General features: G+C 49.7%; 2 protein-coding genes across 5 annotated transcripts in view; one reads left to right on the top strand and one right to left on the bottom strand.

The window, feature by feature from the left end:
- The window catches only part of ZNF329 (zinc finger protein 329), a 27,821-nt gene extending 8,874 nt beyond the window's left edge, over positions 1–18,947 (bottom strand). For 2 of the 3 annotated variants that reach the window (XM_060172587.1, XM_060172609.1), the window contains exon 1: positions 18,820–18,947. The gene's annotated coding sequence lies outside the window, so the exon portion shown is untranslated. Of the gene's footprint in view, positions 1–2,047; positions 2,104–18,819 lie in introns of those variants that run through there. The other variant, XM_060172592.1, reaches the window with a different exon arrangement.
- LOC103127025 (neurotrophin receptor-interacting factor homolog) overlaps positions 18,891–19,178 on the top strand; it is a 32,272-nt gene continuing 31,984 nt past the window's right edge. For both annotated transcript variants that reach the window (XM_060172507.1, XM_060172497.1), the window contains exon 1: positions 18,891–19,028. In XM_060172507.1, coding sequence (XP_060028490.1) covers positions 18,935–19,028 — 94 coding nt within the window. In that variant the 5' untranslated portion in view covers positions 18,891–18,934. The remainder of the gene's footprint in view (positions 19,029–19,178) is intronic.

Here is a 19,178-nt window from a genome sequence, read left to right as displayed (position 1 = left end):
CGGGCCTTTCGCACGACCGCTGAGCCGTCTCCGCGGTGCAGCCGCAACTGTCGCTTTTCCTGTTTCTGCCTCCAGGGTTACTGCCGGGCGCCCGCTCCGCGAACCCGCTGCTCCTGGGGGGCATCTTCCCCTTCTGCTGCCCTGGCTGTTATTGTTGTAGTTACTATTATTGTTGTTACTGATGTCGTCGTTGTTGGACAGGACAGAGAGAAATGGAGAGAGGAAGGGGAAACAGAAAGGGGGAGAGACAGACAGACACCCGCAGACCTGCTTCACTTAACCCATGTGCTGCCGCCGGCCATGCGACCCCAACTTTTATTAATGGACAGATACTGAGAAACTCAGAGAGAGACAGAGAGAGACAGAGACAGAGGAGACAGAGAGACAGAGACAGAGGAGACAGAGAGACAGAGACAGAGGAGACAGAGAGACAGAGAAAGAGAGAGACAGAGAGACAGAGAAAGAGAGAGACAGAGAAACAGAGAAAGAGGAGACAGAGACAGAGAAAGAGGAGAGACAGAGAAAGAGACAGAGAGACAGAGAAAGAGGAGACAGAGAGACAGAGACAGAGAGAGACAGAGAGGAGAGAGACAGAGACAGAGAGAGAGACAGAGACAGAGGAGACAGAGAGACAGAGAAAGAGAGAGACAGAGACAGAGAAAGAGAGACAGAGAGACGGAGAAAGAGGAGACAGAGAGACAGAGAAAGAGGAGACAGAGAGACAGAGAGAGACAGAGAGACAGAGAAAGAGGAGACAGAGAGACAGAGAAGAGAGACAGGAGAGACAGAGAAAGAGAGAGACAGAGAGACAGAGAAAGAGGAGACAGAGAGACAGAGAAAGAGGAGACAGAGACAGAGAAAGAGGAGACAGAGAGACAGAGAGAGACAGAGAGACAGAGAAAGAGGAGACAGAGACAGAGGAGACAGAGAGACAGAGAAGAGAGACAGAGGAGAGACAGAGAAAGAGAGAGACAGAGAGACAGAGAAAGAGGAGACAGAGACAGAGAAAGAGGAGACAGAGACAGAGAGACAGAGAAAGAGGAGACAGAGAGACAGAGAAAGAGACAGAGAGACAGAGAAAGAGGAGACAGAGACAGAGAAAGAGGAGAGACAGAGAGACAAAGAGGAGACAGAGAGACAGAGAGACAGAGAAAGAGGAGACAGAGAGACAGAGAAAGAGAGAGACAGAAAGAGGAGACAGAGAAAGAGAGAGACAGAGAGGAGAGACAGAGAAAGAGACAGAGGCAGAGACAGAGAGAGATAGAGGAGGAGAGACAGAGAAAGAGAAACAGAAAGACAGACAGAGACAGAGAGACAGAGAAGGGGGAGACAGACAGACACCTGCAGCCCCGCCTCACCGCTTGTGAAGCTTCCCCTGCGGCGCGTCCGTCCGTCCGTCTGTCCGTCCGGGGCTCGAACCCGGGTCCTTGCGCCCGGCCAGGCGCCCCCCCCCCAGCTCCACCTGAGCCGCCGGCCAATCAGCTCACGCGACGGCGGTGTCGCCGGGCGGGCGGGGCAGCTGCTGGGCACGTGGCCCTCGCAGACGCGGGTTCGAGCCCCGGCTCCCCACCTGCGGTGGAGCAGGTCTGCGGGTGTCTGTCCGTCTCTCCCTCGCTGCCTCTGTCCTACAACATAAACAACGACAACAATAATAATAATAACCACCAGGCCGCAGGAGCAGCGGGTCCTAGTGCGGGCGCCCACCCCGGAGGCGGACAGACGGACGGACGGACGGACGATGAGTCGATGAGTGAAGAGCGGATGAGGCCTGATGGCTGACGGGCACGAACAAGCGGACGGCGAATGCGTGAGCGCGCAAATGGACGGACGGACTGACGGGCGGGCGGACGGACGGACTGACGAGCGGGCGGACGGACGGACTGACAGGCGGAAGCGGCACCATCAGCCGGAAGCCGCCGCCCTGAGCGCCACGTCACCGCGGCCCCGGGTTCGAGCCCGGCCGCCCGCAGGCGCCTCGCGGAGCGGCTGGGGTGTCTGTCTGTCTGTCTGTGTCTCTCCCTCAGCGACACCGCCCAGCCGCGGGTACCTGCTGCCCGGCGCGTCCCGGGACGGACGGACGGGCGGCGGACGGGGGACGCGGGGGACACGCGGGCGACACGCGGGGCCCGGAGGCCGAGGGGCGGGGCGGCAGCCATCTTGGGGCGCGCGCCTGCGCGATGCCGGCCGGAAGTGGCGGCCCCGGAAGTCCCGCCTCCGCGGTCAGCGGCGCCCCGCTGGCGTCCCCCCGCCCCTCTCAGGCCCCGCACCGGGGTTCCGCGCGCCGCCGCCATCACGCCCGCCGCCCGGCCTCGGCGCCGCGAATCCGAAGCCATCGCCGTGTGACGGCCTTCCCAGGGCCCGGCCCGGCCCCGGCTGGGGGTGCGGGGCATCAGCATCATTATTATTACTAATATTGTTATTATTACTGTTTCCCCAGGGCCCGGCCCCGGCTGGGGGTGCGGGGCATCAGCATCATTATTATTACTAATATTGTTATTATTACTGTTTCCCCAGGGCCCGGCCCCGGCTGGGGGTGCGGGGCATCAGCATCATTATTATTACTAATATTGTTATTAGTTTCCCCAGGGCCCGGCCCTGGCTGGGGGTGCGGGGCATCAGCATCATTATCGTCAGTATTATTATTACTATATTATTATTATTATTTCCCCAGGGCACGGCCCTGGCTGAAGCTGCTGGGTATCAGCATTCTTATTATTACTAATATTATTATTATTACTATTTGGGCCAGGCTCGGCCCTGGCTGACGGTGCGGGGCATCAGCATCAGTTACTATTATTGCTGTTATTTCCCGGCCTGCTCAGCTCTGGCTGCCTGGTGCTGGGCTTGAACACGGGGCCCCGCAGTCCTCCGGCCCGGCTGCTGTCGCCGTCTGCCCACACCCTGCGCCCCTCCCACAGCCTCACTGTCTATTCAGAATAAATGAGGAAGAGAAGAAACGGCAGACAGGAGGTGCGGGTGCGGGTGCGGGTGGGCCGCGGGCACAGCTCAGCCCGAGGGTGCGGGTGAGGCGCGACTCCTCAACTCAGATGCTTGTTTCTGGACTAAGACCACGGCTGCGTGTAGACAAGGTGTTTCTCACACACACACAGCATTTCTGACACACACACAGCATTTCTGACACACACACAGCATTTCTGACACACACAGCATTTCTGACACATACACAGCATTTCTGACACACACACACACAGCATTTCTGACACACACACACACAGCATTTCTGACACACACACACACACAGCATTTCTGACACACACACACAGCATTTCTGACACAGCATTTCTGACACAGCATTTCTGACACACACACAGCATTTCTGACACACACACACACAGCATTTCTGACACACACACAGCATTTCTGACACACACACACAGCATTTCTGACACACACACAGCATTTCTGACACACACAGCATTTCTGACACACATAGAGCATTTCTGACACACAGCATTTCTGACACACACAGCATTTCTGACACACACACACACACAGCATTTCTCTCACACACAGCATTTCTCACACACACACACACAACATTTCTGACACACAGCATTTCTGACACACACACACAGCATTTCTCACACACAGAGCATTTCTGACACACACACACAGCATTTCTGACACACACACACACAGCATTTCTGACACAGAGCATTTCTGACACACAGCATTTCTGACACACACACACAGCATTTCTGACACACACACACAGAATTTCTGACACACACACACAGCATTTCTCACACACAGCATTTCTGACACACACACACAGCATTTCTGACACACAGCATTTCTGACACAGCATTTCTGACACACACAGAGCATTTCTGACACACACACACACAGCATTTCTGACACTCACACAGAGCATTTCTGACACACACAGCATTTCTGACACACACACACAGCATTTCTCACACACACAGAGCATTTCTCACACACACACACAGCATTTCTCACACACACAGAGCATTTCTCACACACACACACACAGCATTTCTGACACAGCATTTCTGACACACATAGAGCATTTCTGACACACAGAGCATTTCTGACACAGAGCATTTCTGACACACACACAGCATTTCTGACACACACACACAGCATTTCTGACACACACACAGCATTTCTGACACACACACACAGCATTTCTCACACACACACAGCATTTCTGACACACACACACATAGAGCATTTCTGACACACAGCATTTCTGACACACACAGCATTTCTGACACACACACACACAGCATTTCTCTCACACACAGCATTTCTCACACACACACACACAACATTTCTGACACACACACAGCATTTCTGACACACACACAGCATTTCTGACACACACACACAGCATTTCTGACACACACACAGCATTTCTGACACACACACACACACACACAGCATTTCTGACACTCACACAGAGCATTTCTGACACACACACAGAGCATTTCTGACACTCACACATATAGAGCATTTCCGACACAAGTACAGAGGCCACCCTTTCATCCAGTCAAATCGTGAACAGATATTGAGGTGAGGCTGCAGGAATATAGCACAGTGGCCATGCAGGTGTTGGGGTCTGCTTGGCCCCAATCTAGGCCCAGCAGACACTCCGTAAGCCTGGCTCAAGTTTCGCTGACAGTCACTAACTTCCTCAGAGTGACACAGCATTTCCTGTAGGCCATGCCTGAATTCACCTCTGCCCTCCAGCTGATGATGTGTAGAGAGCATAGGCCCCACTGACGGTGACGCCACCTCACACCACCTCTAACGTCATCTCACCCTACCTTCCCATCCCTGCCCCGCCCCCCCCTCCCCCCCCCCCCCCCCCCCCCCCCCCCCCCGCCTATAGAGAATGGCCTTTTTCTCAATAAAGCGAGTCACTGCCTTGACAGAACTCCCGACTTGGTGTCTTTTCCGGCTGGTCCAGATCTCCCTCCTCGCAACTACCTGTCGGGGAGAACCCAACAGACTGGTGCCCCATGTGAGGCTGCTCAACGGAAGAACGCTGATGGGCCAATCGGTCTGCTGGTGAGTGTACCCCCATAAATTATGGGGCAGTCCTCTTTCTTCCCCTTCTCACTTTGGCAACGCGTGAAAGAATTGAATTTGTCACGACAACTGATGGGCTGTGGCCGGGGCTACTCTCCAGTCTTGAAGGTCTGACTTAGGATATTCCAGTAACGGTGGCCGGTCTGGTCGTTGCCCTGCCTTGACTGAATGATTGCCTCTGTGTGATTGTGTGCGAACATGTGAGCCTCACGGCCTTCACGGCTACAGGGCATGAGTGGGCTCTCTACCTGCGTGTCCGTGGGGTCGTTTCAGCTCAGTGGAGATTCTTGGCCATGCCAAGACCAGGTCGGGGCTTATACGACTACTCCTAAGCTAAGACCTCTTAAAGTCCCGCGAGGGGCCCAGCCAGGTGAGCAGTTGATTGTCTGTCATCCATCAGATGCCAGTTCTTTTTCACCCCTTTTTTAAAAAATGTCTAGTCCTATCATGGGTTCAACCTCATCCAGGCCACAGCCAGATCCCTCCCTTGAATCCTTGCATATTTTACTTAAGAGTCGAGGCTTGCCTCTTTCTGATAATCAAGCCCTTCAGACTTGGGGGTACCTACTCAAGTTTGCCCCTTGGCTTCCTGTTGCCAACCTCTTCGACTGGGATACCTGGGACCGAGTAGAACAACTGATCACTCGGGCCCAGGTTGACCAAGGAGAGATTCCTTGGTACTCCCTACTATCTCAGCTCTAAAAAGCTGCTTTCCACCCAGGCCTCCCAAGGAAACCAAAGAAAGACGGCCACAAAAGGAGACAGAGATTAAGACTGACTCAAAGATCAATGCACCCGATAAATTGCCCCCACCTTCCTCCGAGCCCTTGTACCCCTCTTTAGACCCCTTTGGTTGTGCTCCCTGGCCCGACATTAAGCCATGTTCCTCCAAGTCCTCGACTCCCCCGACTCTCACTCAGAATTGGTTTAACGCTTTCTGAGAGTAGAGGGAAAAAGCTTTTTTTTTTTTTTGGCAGGAAATAGCAGTCTTAAGACAATGCCTAGGTCCACTTTAATGTCTGTTTGACTCAGAAATTAGGTGACAATCTAGAACAAATGCCACAAAGAGTGGGAGAGGAAAAATTAGGTCAGACTCGTAAAGATTAAACAGGGGAAGGACACTCAGTTTCTCAGATCCTGGCCAGGGTTCTGATCTGCTGAGGTTCCTTCTCTGCGTCCACTCCACGAGCTTCTCTGGAGCGTGAAGGATAGGGAGAAGGAGAGAGATCACAGGGACTCAAATGTTTCTTGCCTGGTTAGGGCACTGTCACTTAAAGTGACCCTTTCTGCTGCAACCAAAGCAAGTGTGCCCTTTGCTAGTTGAAGTTTGTTGGAGGGTATTAACTAGGACAGCAATATCTTCTTTATGGGTTTTTTTTAAGGGTGGCCGCCAAGGCCCTAATCTGGTGGGAGGAAGAGCCAACATCTCTGGCGGCAATAATCCAACGATCAAGACTCTGCTGGTGTAGCCCAGCAGAAGCAAGTTTATGGTCAGCGTTCATGCCATCCCAAACCAATGATCTGACAAAGCGGTCCCTAAGTTCACCTGCTGGAAATCTTCTTTGTAAGCTCTTCTGGACCCTATCGATAAAGGAGGGGAGGTCCTCACTGGCCTTTTGATTAATGCCTGCTATGGGGAATTCATCAAGCTTTTGCCAGGCCGTGAGGCTAATGGCTCTAATTTGATCTTGATGGGGGGGGGGGGGGGATAGCCGCCTGTTGGGCAAATTGGTCAGAGGTGTCAGAGAGCATGTCAACGGTGATAGGGATGGGGGGTTGGGTGTTTTGGTTTCTTTCTCCCTGGGCTCGGCACTCTTCATTAAAATAGGCCATAAATTTAAGAAATATGGGCCCAGGCAGGACGGCTTTTGCCAATTCTTTCCAATCCCGGGTGACGCAGGCCTGGTGGGTTAGGCCCTCAAGAATAGTATCTGCCCAGGGTGAGCTGGGTCCATCTTCAACCACAGCCTTTTTTAGTTCTTTTAATTCTCTGGGATCCCAGGGATACCAGGTGGCTGGTCTGTTACCCCCTGGATTAAGATTGACAGTGTAAAGGTGGGGAGTTTCTCCTAAACCGGAGGCTCCTGTATAGGGAAGGGGCACTGAAGGCAAGGGACCAGGAGTGCGGAAAGGGTTGTTTTCACCAATGTGTGTTAACCCTCTGAAATAACTAGAGTTTGTTTTAAGTTTTAAATAATATTTAGTTAAGCTAAATGTGATTTTAAAGATCCCGACTCGTAGAGTTGACACACCTTTACCAGACTAGAATATAGGACAGTTTCGTCCTTCTGATAGCTAATACCTGCATCAGTTCATTAGTTAAAATTTTTATGAGATCTCAAGGCGTGGTAAGACGCCTCTGCAGTCTCTCTCACTCTTGTAAGAATTCTAAATCTTACCAGCACCCCAATACCAACTGCCACTGTTAGTAACAAATTCCATGCTTTGACTGGCTTTCTAATGACCCAGTCAGAGTAGAGCAGTGGCCTTGCCAGGAAAAAAGGGTTAAACATGGTATTCCTGGGCTGATAAAAAATTTTTTTCTTCGGCAGATGTGATTCAACAAAATTATTTAGTGTAAAATTGTCATCTAAAAAAAATTTAATGGTAAAAATTTATATTTTTGAACATTTAAGCTATGGGGTTTGTCTTAGCCTTTTAAATTACCTATCCAAATCAAAGTGAAAGATCAATTAAATTGTGTACCCACCCTTGTTCATAGCTGCCCTAAGGGTGTGATAAGCTTTGTGATAAGCAAAGATCCTAACAAACTAAGTTTAAAATTGTTTAAGTGATAAAAAAAATAGTAAACATTTTATCATGTCAACACATTAGGTATTGACTTTCTATAACATACTGGTATATTTTAATAAAGAGCCTTCTAAAATCTTATGAAAGAACTCAAGCCAATTCTTACCATTAAACTTCTTTTTTAAAAAACATTTTTTAATATTTATTTTTATTTATTTACTTATTCCCTTTTGTTGCCTTTGTTGCTTTACTGTTGTAGTTATTGATGTCGTCATTGTTGGATACGACAGAGAGAAATGAAGAGAGGAGGGGAAGACAGAGAGGGCGAGAGAAAGATAGACACCTGCAGACCTGCTTCACCACTTGTGAAGCAACTCCCCTGCAGGTGGGGAGACGGGGGCTCGAACCGGGATCTTTAAGCGGGTCCTTGCGCTTTGCGCCACGTGCGCTTAACCCATTGTGCTACCGCCTGACTCCCACCATTAAACTTCTAACTTAGTACACGTTATTTTCTCTCAAGTAAATAATTATAGGTACAATCTGCACATGAAGAACCGACTGCTCATATGGTAAGATTTAAAACTAAACATTTTTCTTTTTTTATTTATGGGTGTGTTATGACTCCTACAGTCACTCATATCCTAAAATTTTTCTCTCATTTTTTACAAGTGTCTTAAAAATTTAACGCTTGACCTGCCATAGTGAGAACACTTTACTGGCTCCTACATTGTTTAATTAAGATCCTGCTATTCAGACTTTTAAGATTAATCCCCATTGATAAAAGCCAATGCTCTCTGGCAGATTGATGTAACTCACCTGCCCATGTTAAATAAACAAAAACATTTTTTTTTCTCAATTGGTACTTTTTCTAAATTTATGTGGGCTACAGCTAAAACAAAAAAAAAAGCTCAAAAACCTTATGAGCCATATGCTCTCCTGTTTTGCTTCAATAGACATATCCATTCCATGTATTTTTGTTTCCTTTAGAATATTACTCTCAGTATCCCCTATACTATAACCCTTAAGCTGAATTAATTAAAAAAAAGGGGAATGCACCCCCCAATATTCAGTTGGCTAAAGTGTCAATGAAGTAACTATACTAAACCTTTTTAATATTTACAAAAATTCAAATTGTCCGTTTATTATATCTCATTGACAAGGCCACCCACTTTTCCACTCATAGAGACATATTTTTTTTTCTTTTTTAAACACTGGATGTCCATGTTTTGTTTTCCTTTTATTATGGTGGATGCCATTATTGCTCTTGCAAAATCCACAGAGTCCTTGTTGATAAGTCCTTACCATAAAAGACACCATGCCAGTATATACCCAGCTAACCCAACCTACCTCCTCCCCCTGACCAACTGCACTCTATTTCCACCCGTGGAGGTCCAGATACTCCCCCTTGGAAATCCGGGTACCCCCTCCTTCTCCTTCTCCTTCTCCTCCTCTTGACCGTGGGGCCTTGCTTGCTCAATAAAAGCGCACAGTTCATCCAGCAAAGGCTCGAAGAAATACGGCTTCACCAAGGTGAGGTCCACTATCACCGACTCAGGACTCTGGAGCCTGAAGGCTACGAACCCTCCCCAGCACTCCAGTAGACCAATGACGGGTAAGATCTCAGAGAGACTGGGACAACCTAAGACAGGTCATGGAGCCAATATCCAGAAGCCAGCAGAGGCATGGTATCCAATGACGGGTAAGATCACTGGTGCGGTGACAACCTAAGACAAGAGCTATGTGACCTGGCATTACAAAAACAGAAGGGGGATATGTTGGGGTCTGCTTGGCCCCGATCTAGGCCCAGCAGACACTCTGTAAGCCTGGCTCGAGTTTCGCTGACAGTCACTAACTTCCTCAGAGTGACACAGCATTTCCCGTAGGCCGTGCCTGAATTCACCTCTGCCCTCCAGCTGATGATGTGTAGAGCATAGGCCCCACCGACGGTGACACCACCGCACACCACCTCTAACGTCATCTCACCCTATCACCCTACCTTCCCATCCCTGCCTCTCCCCCCCGCCTATAGAGAATGGCCTTTTCCTCAATAAAGCGAGTCACTGCCTTGACAGGACTCCCGACTTGGTGTCTTTTCTTTTCTCAAGTCGCCGACACTCTCCCTCCCGCTCAGCCCCAGAAAGGGGGGTCCGGCTGGTCCAGATCTCCCTCCTCGCAAGTAGCTGTCGGGGAGAACCCGACACACAGGGACCTGCGGCCTGCCACTCCAGTCCCAGTTTCAAGCCTCCTCACCACCACAGGCCGGAGCTGAGCAGAAAGGAAGAAAAAGTATCTTCCTTGGGGGCTGGGCGTGGCACAGCAGACTAAGCACTCATAGTGTGAAGTGCAAGGACCGCACAAGGACCAGAGTAAGGATCCTGGTTCGAGCCCCCGGCTCCCCACCTGCAGGGGAGTCGCTTCACAGGCGGTGAAGCAGGTCTGCAGGTGTCTGTCTTTCTCTCCCCCTCTCTGTCTTCCCCTCCTCTCTCCATTTCTCTCTGTCCTATCCAACTACGATGACATCAATAACAAAGGCAACAAAAAGGAATAAATATTTGAAAAATTTTTTAAAAGAAAACACTTTATTACTAAATATTAAATACATCATTAAACACTTTCATATTGTACAAAATTAAAATGACCTTCCTGAGTCAATGTTTAGCAATACATATATTCTGAATCCCCTTTTATCTTAAAAGCATGATTTGGTCCTGTATCATGTAAACAAAAAATTAGGAAAGGCATTTCTAAGGTATTCACTTGCTGAAGGTATAAAAGGCGGGAATAGATAGTATGTTGGTTCTGCAAAGAGACTCTCATGCCTGAGGCTCCAGAGTCCCAGGTTCAGTCTCCTTGCACAGCTGAACAGTGGCTCTGGTAAAATTAAAAAAAAAAAAAAAAAAAAAAAAAAGGTTTCCATGATGGTCCGGGAGGTGGTGCAGTGGTAAAGCCATGGACTCTCAAGCATGAGGTCCCCAGTTCGATCCCCGGCAACACATGTGCCAGAGTGATGCCTGGTTCTTTCTCTTTCCTCCTATCTTTCTCATAAATAAATAAACTCTTTTTTTAAAAAAAAGGTTTGTATCAAACTACAGTGAACCACAAGACACATACCCAGGAACATTAAAAAAAAATAAGTCAATATGATTAAGTAACACAGTTCTATCTCACAACCTAAAGCCATTTAAAATCAATTTCGGGGGGCCAGGTGATGGTGCACCTGATTGAGTGCACATGTCACAGTGCACAAGGACCCAGGTTCAAGTCTCCTGTCCCCATCTGCAGGGGAAACTTCAAGAGTGGTGGAACAGGGCTGCAGGTGTCTCTCTGTCTCTTTCCCTCACTACTTCCCCCTTCGCTCCAAATTTCTTTGTCTTTATCCAAAAATAAATAAAATATTACTAAAAAAGAGGTACTAAAAACCTACCTTTAAAAAAAGTAGACTTGGGGACTGGGCAGTGGTGCAGCAGATTAAGCGCAGGTGTTGTAAAGCGCAAGGACCAGCGTAAGGATCTGGTTCGAGCCCCGGGCTCCCCACCTGCAGGGAAGTCGCTTCACAGGTGGTGAAGCAGGTCGGCAGGTGTCTATCTTTCTCTCCCCCTCTCTGTCTTCCCCTCCTCTCTCCATTTCTCTCTGTCCTATCCAACAGCAACAACAACAAAATGGGAAGAAAAAAAAAAAAAAAGGTCTCCTGGAGCAGTGGATTCTTAGTGTAGGCACCAAATCCCAGAGATAACCCTGGAGGAAAAAAAAAAAAAAAAAGGAGATTTTGTGTGGGGGCAGATAGCATAATGGTTATGCAAAGAGTCCCAGTTTCTTTTTTTTAAGATATTTTACCTTTATTTATTGGATAGAGACAGCCAGAAATTGACAGAGAAGGGGGTGATGGGAAGGGAGTGATAGGAAGGGAGAGAGACAGACAGACAGATACCTGCAGTCCTGCTTCACCACTGAAAAAGCTTCCTCCCTCCAGGTGGGGACCAGGGGGTTGAACCCGGATCCTTGTGACTGTAACGTGTGCTCAACCAGGTGCACCACCATCCGGCCCAAGAGTCCCAGTTTCAATCCCCCACACCACCAGCAGCCAATCAGTATCTGGTTAAATAAAGATTTGGGGAGGCAGGCAAGGGGGCCATACAAAGTACAAAGCACGGGTTCAAGTTCCTATACCCCACCTGCAGGTGTCTCTCTGTAACTCTCCCTCATTCTGTCTCCCTTTTCCCCCTCTCAATTTCTCTGTCTTATCAAATAAAATTTAAAAAATTTTTAAAAGGGAGTTGGGTGGTAGTGCAGCAGGTTAAGCGCAAATGGCACAGAACACAAGGACCGGCATAAGGATCCTGGTTCGAGCCCCCCGGCTCCCCACCTGCAGGGGAGTCGCTTCACAGGCGGTGAAGCAGGTCTGCAGGTGTCTGTCTTTCTCTCCCGTCTTCCCCTCCTCCCTCCATTTCTCTCTGTCCTATCCAACAACGATGACAACAATAACAATAATAACTACAACAAAGCTACAATAAGGGCAACAAAAGGGATTGAATAAATAAATAAATGTTTTAAAAAAGGAAGGAAAAATCGGCTGTCCGGAAGAAGTGGATTCATAGTGCCTCACTGAACCCTAGCGACAACCCTGTGGCAAAAAAAAAAATTCTAACAGGGCTTCACATCTTGACGTTCTCAACATCCTGCCACACCTTTTCTTTTGTCGTGATGGGTGGTTCACAACCATAACCTGACTTTTCAGGACAGACACGCTGCTCAGGTGAGACATGTGTTTTCTGTCACAGAATAAAGTCGGGAACCCACCCTTTTCTGTCAGTTGCTTCATTCACTGTGTCACCTCTTGGGCTGTACTTTTTCTTTCTGAAAAATATCTTTTATAGGGGGCCGGGCGGTAGCGTAGGTGGCGCAAAGCACAAGGACCGGTGTAAGGATCCCAGTTCGAGCCCCCGGCTCCCCGCCTGCAGGGGAGTCGCTTCCCAGGCGGTGAAGCAGGTCTGCAGGTGTCTGTCTTTCTCTCCCCCTCTCTGTCTTCCCCTCCTCTCTCCATTTCTCTCTGTCCTGTCCAACAACGACGACATCAACAACAAGGGCAACAAAAATGGGAAGGTAGCCTCCAGGAACGGTGAATTCATAGTGCAGGCACCGAGCCCCAGAGATGACCCTGGAGGCAAAACAAACAAACAAATATTAAAAGAAAAAAATGATTGGCCCAGTGGTGCCTCCCTCAGTGAGCAGAGCACTCACTCCACGTGTAGCGCCAGGGCCGGGTCGGTGCTGCGGGGTCTCTCCTCTCTGCCCCCCCTTCCTGTTTCTGTCTCTCAGCCTCTGTCAACAAGAAAGGCCAAGAAACAAAAAGCCAGCCCCTGGAAATGACACGATGCAGAGAGCACTGGCAACAATGAGAACAGGGTAAAACCACCCTCCCAGAGGGAATGAGGAAAAAAGATTTAATGAAAAGGAGAAAAATAAAAAAGATTCTGGTCTTTGAGACATAAGTCACCTGGATCAAGGAGACAGTTCATCTGGGAAGGCACCTGCTTGGGCACGTGTGTGACCCAGGTTCAAGCCCCCTGACACCACAAGGAAGTATGAAGCACTGGGAGAAACTTCGGTGCTTTGAGGCTCCTCCTCCTCTCCTCCTTTTATTTTATTTTATTTTATTTATTATTGGATAAAGACAGGGGAGATGGAGAGGAAGAGAAACATCTGCAGCCCTGCTTCGCCACTCATGAAGCTTCCCCCCTGCAGGTGGGGACCAGGAGCTTGTACCCGGGTCCTTGTGCACTGTGACGTGAGCGCTCAACCACCACCTGGCCCCCAATCTCTATTTTTTATGTATTATCTTTATTTACTTATTGGATAGAGACAGTCAGAAATCGAGAGGGTAGGGGAAGACAGAGAGAGAGAGAGACAGAGAGACACTCACAGCACTGTTTCACCACTCACAAAGCTTCCCCTCTGCAAAGGGGCACTGGGGCCTCGAACCCGGGTCCTTGCATATTATAACGTGTGCACTCAACCACGTGCACCACCACCCGGCCCCTCTTTCCATTTCTTTTTTTTTTCTTTTTGCCACAAGGGTTATTTCTGGGGCCTGCTGCCTGCAACACGAATCCACTGCTCCTGGAGGCTATTTATTCCCTTTTGTTGCCTTTGTTGTTTTATTGTTGTAGTTATTATTGTTGTTATTGATGTCATTATTGTTGGATAGGACAGAGAGAAATGGAGAGAGGAGGGGAAGACAGAGAGAGGGGGAGAGAAAGACAGACACCTGCAGACCTGCTTCACCGCCTGGGAAGCGACTCCCCTGCAGGTGGGGAGCCGGGGGCTCGAACCAGGATCCTTATGCCGGTCCTTGCGCTTTGAGCCACCTGCGCTTAACCCGCTGCGCTATCGCCTGACTCCCCATTGCTTAGTTCAGAGTTGTGGGGTCCCAACAATAACAGTGACCACAAAATAAACAAAGTGGAAATACGGAGGTGAGTCAATGACAGAAAGGGGTGGCGACGCCAGGCCCACTGAGCCGGAGCAGATGGGCCGGGAAGACCGCTGGTCAGCCCTCAGCACCGCCGCATGTGACCAGAGCTCTGGCTGGGGCTGGGGGAGGGCTGTGTGCTCTCCCCCGCCCTCCATGTCACTAAAATATCTAGATTTTTTAAAAATCGAATCAGACATTTACAGATGTCCTGATCCACTCCTCCCTGCCAAACACTTGTGCTTCATCAGCTGCAGTCAGACTCTCCGAAGCTTCCCCTTAAGACCATTCTCTAGAGAGAGTTGGTGGTAGAGCAGTGGGTTAACGCACGTGGCTCGAAGCACAGGGACCCGTGTACAGATCCGGGTTCGAGCCCCCGGCTCCCCACCTGTAGGGGGGTCGCTTCACAGGCGGTGAAGCAGGTCTGCAGGTGTCTGTCTTTCTCTCCTCCTCCCTCCATTTCTCTCTGTCCTACCCTGTCGTTAAAATTCCGGGCTCCAGCAGGCCGGGCTAGCTTGGCGGCGGTAGAGAGAGACTCGCGGACACACGGCTGGGCAGAGAAGCTATCTTTCTTTATTCACGAACAACGATTCATAAACTAACCCAAACCAATCACCACACAGATCTGTCCTGCATCTTTCTCCTCCGGCGGCTGCGGCCAGAACTCTGGGACTATGTAGCATAGGGGGCAGGGAGAAAGAGAGGCACGAAACTAGCAAGGGCTAAACCACATCTCCCGGCTGGGGGAGAGCGAGACCAACCAATGTGAAGCATAGGCATAGCAACACTACCCAACAACAACAACATCAATAATAACTACAATAATAAAAAAATAAGGACAACAAAAGGGAAAATAATAATAATAATAAGCCATTCTCTAGATTCCTGCTGAATCAGTTTATAAACAACTTTCTAGGACTAAAAGAAGTTGCGTGGCCGAAGCCCCAGAGTCCCAGGTTCAATCCCTAAAGGTACCATAAGCCAGGGCTAAATAGTGGCCGGGTGGATCAGGAGGTGGCGCAGTGGATAAAGCACTGGACTCTCAGGCCTGAGGTCCTGAGTTCAGTCTCCAGCAGCACATGTACCAGAGTGATGTCTGGTTCTTCCTCTCTCTCCTCCTATCTTTCTCATGAGTAAATAAATAAAGTCTTAAATATATATGTATATGTATATGTATATTGGCCGGGTCTGTCTTACAAACATGAATGAAATATATCTAAGAGACAAATAATTACTCACAACACAAAAATATAAAAACAAAGCAAAACCTTCCCAGGCCCTGTTACTGGAAATATAACTTCTCTCCCAAATTACCTGGGACACCCCCCTCAGTGAGACATCCCCATAAGCTGTTTCCCACCTATACACAACTTTGGGTGTGGAGTGAAACTTTACCTTGTAACCTAACAATTTTTAAAATTTATTTTCAGTTTTGTTGCCCTTGTTATTGTTGTAGTTATTATTATTGTTGTTACTGATGTCATCATTGTTACATAGGACAGAGAGAAATGGAGAGAGGAGGGAAGACAGAGAGGGAGAGAAAAACAGACACCTGCAGACCTGCTTCACCACCTGTGAAGCGACTCTCCTGCAGGTGGGGAACCTGGGGATCAAACTGGGATCCTTAATTGGTCCTATGCTTAATGTATGCTTAACTCGATGGTCCATGTATGCTTAACTCGATGCACTACCACCTAACTCCCTCTAATAATTTTTTAAAGACTTTATATACAGAGGCTGACCAGTGGCGCATCTGGTTAAGAGCACCTACTACCAAGCCCAAGGACCCAGGTTCAAGCTGTTGTCCCACCAGCAGAGGGGAAGCGTCACGAGTGAAGAAGCAGGGCTGCAGGTGTCTCTCTGTCTCTTTCCCTCTACACCTCCCCCTCTCAATTTCTTTCTGTCCTATGGAATAAAATTAGAAGGAAAAATGGCCACTGGGAGTAGTGGATTCATAGTGCCAGCACCAAGTCCCAGAAATAACCTTGGAGGCATAAATAATAATTATAATATTTAAAATTTATAATTATTTACTTATTTATTCATAAGAAAGATAGGAGGAGAAAGAGAAAGAACCACACATCACTCTGGTACATGTGCTGCTGGGGATTGAACTCAGGACCTCACACTGGAGAGCCCATCTCAGACCTCTAACAAGGTTGTAACTGACTATTAATCACAAATTAAAAGATGGGAGGAGGAGGAGAAGGAAAAGGGAAAGAGGAAGAAAAGAAGTCCCCAAGGACATCTTTTTGTGCTTAATTGAGCTTCCGCCCACCTTCACGAACCCGCCCTCATGCCTTGCAGCAGGCGTTTCACTATGTGTATGTGTGTGTGTGTGTGTGTAAACAACACGCACACGCCGTGTACACAGTAAACTAAACAGTGTGTGCACACGCATATACACACAGACATGCATAGTGTGTACACAGTAAACCAGAAACATGGTGTGTGCACATGCATATACACACAGACACGCACACACCGTGTACACAATAAACGAAACACATGATGTGTGTACACGTGTGTACACACAGACACGCAGTGTGTACACAGTAAACTAGTCACATGGCGTGTGCACACACAGACATGCACACAGTGTGTACACAGTAAACTACACACGGTGTGTGCACACGCAAGATGCACAGTGTGTACATGCAGTGTACACGCACAATGTGTACACAGTAAACCAGCCACATGGTGTGTGTACACGTGTATACACACAACACACAGTGTGTACACAGTAAACTAGTGACATCGTTTGTGCACACACATGACACGCACAGTGTGTACACAATAAATCAGCCACATGGTATGTGCACACGTGTATACACACACGACATGCACAGTGTGTACACAGTAAATTAGACACATGGTGTGTGCACACGCACACACACAACATGCAGTATACACAGTAAACTAGTCACGTGGTGTGTGTACACGGGTATATACACACAGACACGCACAGTGTGTACACAGTAAACTAGTCACATGGTGTGTGCACACACATACACACAGCCATGCACATAGTGTATACACAGTAAACTAGACACGTTGTGTGCACATGCATATACACAGAGAGACATGCACAGTGTGTACACAGTAAACTAGTCACATGGTGTGTGCACACACATATATACACACAGTGTGCACACAGTAAACTAGTCGACTGGTGTGTGCACACGCATGGTACACAGTGTACACAGTTAACCAGCCACATGGTGTGTGCATACATGTATACACAGAGACACGCAGTGTGTACACAGTAAACTAGTCACATGGTGCGTATACACACAGTGTGTACACAGTAAACTACACGTGTGGTGTGTGCATACGCGTATACACACAGGCACAGTGTGTACACAGTAAACCAGCCACGTGGTGTGTGAACACGTACACAGAGACACAGTGTGTACACAGTAATACATACAGACACACACAGTGTGTACACAGTAAACTACACACATGGTGTGCGCACATGCGTATACACACAGACATGCACACTGTGTACACAGTAAACCAGCCACATGGTGTGTGCACACGTGTATATACACACAGACGCAGTATGTACACAGTAAACTAGTTACATGGTGTGTGCACACGCATATACACACAGACATGCACAGTGTGCACACAGTAAACCAGCCACATGGTGTGTACGTACGTGTATACACACAGAGACACGCAGTGTGTACACAGTAAACTAGTCACATGGTGTGTATACACACAGTGTGTACACAGTAAACTATACGTGTGGTGTGTGCATACGCGTATATACACACAGGCACAGTGTGTACACAGTAAACACACACAGACACGCAGTGTGTACACAGTAAACTAGTCACATGGTGTGTATACACACAGTGTGTACACAGTAAACTACACGTGTGGTGTGTGCACACGCGTATACACACACAGGCACAGTGTGCACACAGTAAACCAGCCACATGGTGTGTGCATACGTGTATACACACACAGACACGCAGTGTGTACACAGTAAACTAGTCACATGGTGTGTGCACACGCATATCACACAGACATGCACAGTATACAAGTAAACTAGTTACACAGTGTGTGCACACGCGTATACACACAGACATGCACAGTGTGTACACAGTAAGCCTCACACATGGTGTGTGCACACGCATGACACGCACAGTGTGTACACAGTAAACTACACACTTAGGGGCCCTGCTGGCCGTCCCTTCCGTCACCACCTCTGCACCAGGGCTCCAGGGACCCCCAAACCTAGACACGCCCCAGTGCTTAGCCCCGCCCCCACCCACGGCCACACCCCCTGCCGGCGGAAGCCCCGCCCTCAACGGAAGCTCCACCCCCGGGACGCAGCGCCCCAAAGGCGGCCGCCCGCTCTCAGAGGGGCTGAAGCCCCGCCCCCGACGCCTGGCCCCGCCCCTCCCTGGTCGGCCGCGAGCGCGAGGACGAGGCCCCGCCCCTCCGCCCAGCCGGCTGCCGCCGTCACCGCGCCTCCTGCCCACACGCGCCGCCACCCGCGTCCTCACCCTAGACGCCGGCCTCACTGCCACACGTGCGCCGCCGCCGTCTCCTCCCCGGGTGGGGGTCTCCGCAGGCCCGCGGCTCCCGTAAGGGCCCGGGGCTGATCCCGCCGGCCGCAAGATGGCCGCCGCCGGGACGGGTGCCGCGGGGGCGCCTGGGAGTTGTAGTCCGCGCAGGCGCCCTGGGCCCCCTAGCCCGCGGCTCCGTCCCGTCGGTGAGTGAGCCGCGCCCGCTTGGTGGGCGCCCGGGGCCCCGTGGAGCCCCGGCCCGACCCCGGGCGCCGCCTGCCCCACACCCCCGCGGGCGGCTGGGTCCGTGCTGCGCATGCGCTGCCACCCGGCCTGAGGGCGCCGATCCCGCGGGC

Source organism: Erinaceus europaeus, chromosome 2 (assembly GCF_950295315.1).
Source record: "Erinaceus europaeus chromosome 2, mEriEur2.1, whole genome shotgun sequence".
NCBI lineage: Eukaryota > Metazoa > Chordata > Mammalia > Eulipotyphla > Erinaceidae > Erinaceus > Erinaceus europaeus.
The sequence above is the reverse complement of the archived record's forward strand: the minus strand, read 5'-3'. Positions and strand labels throughout refer to the sequence as shown.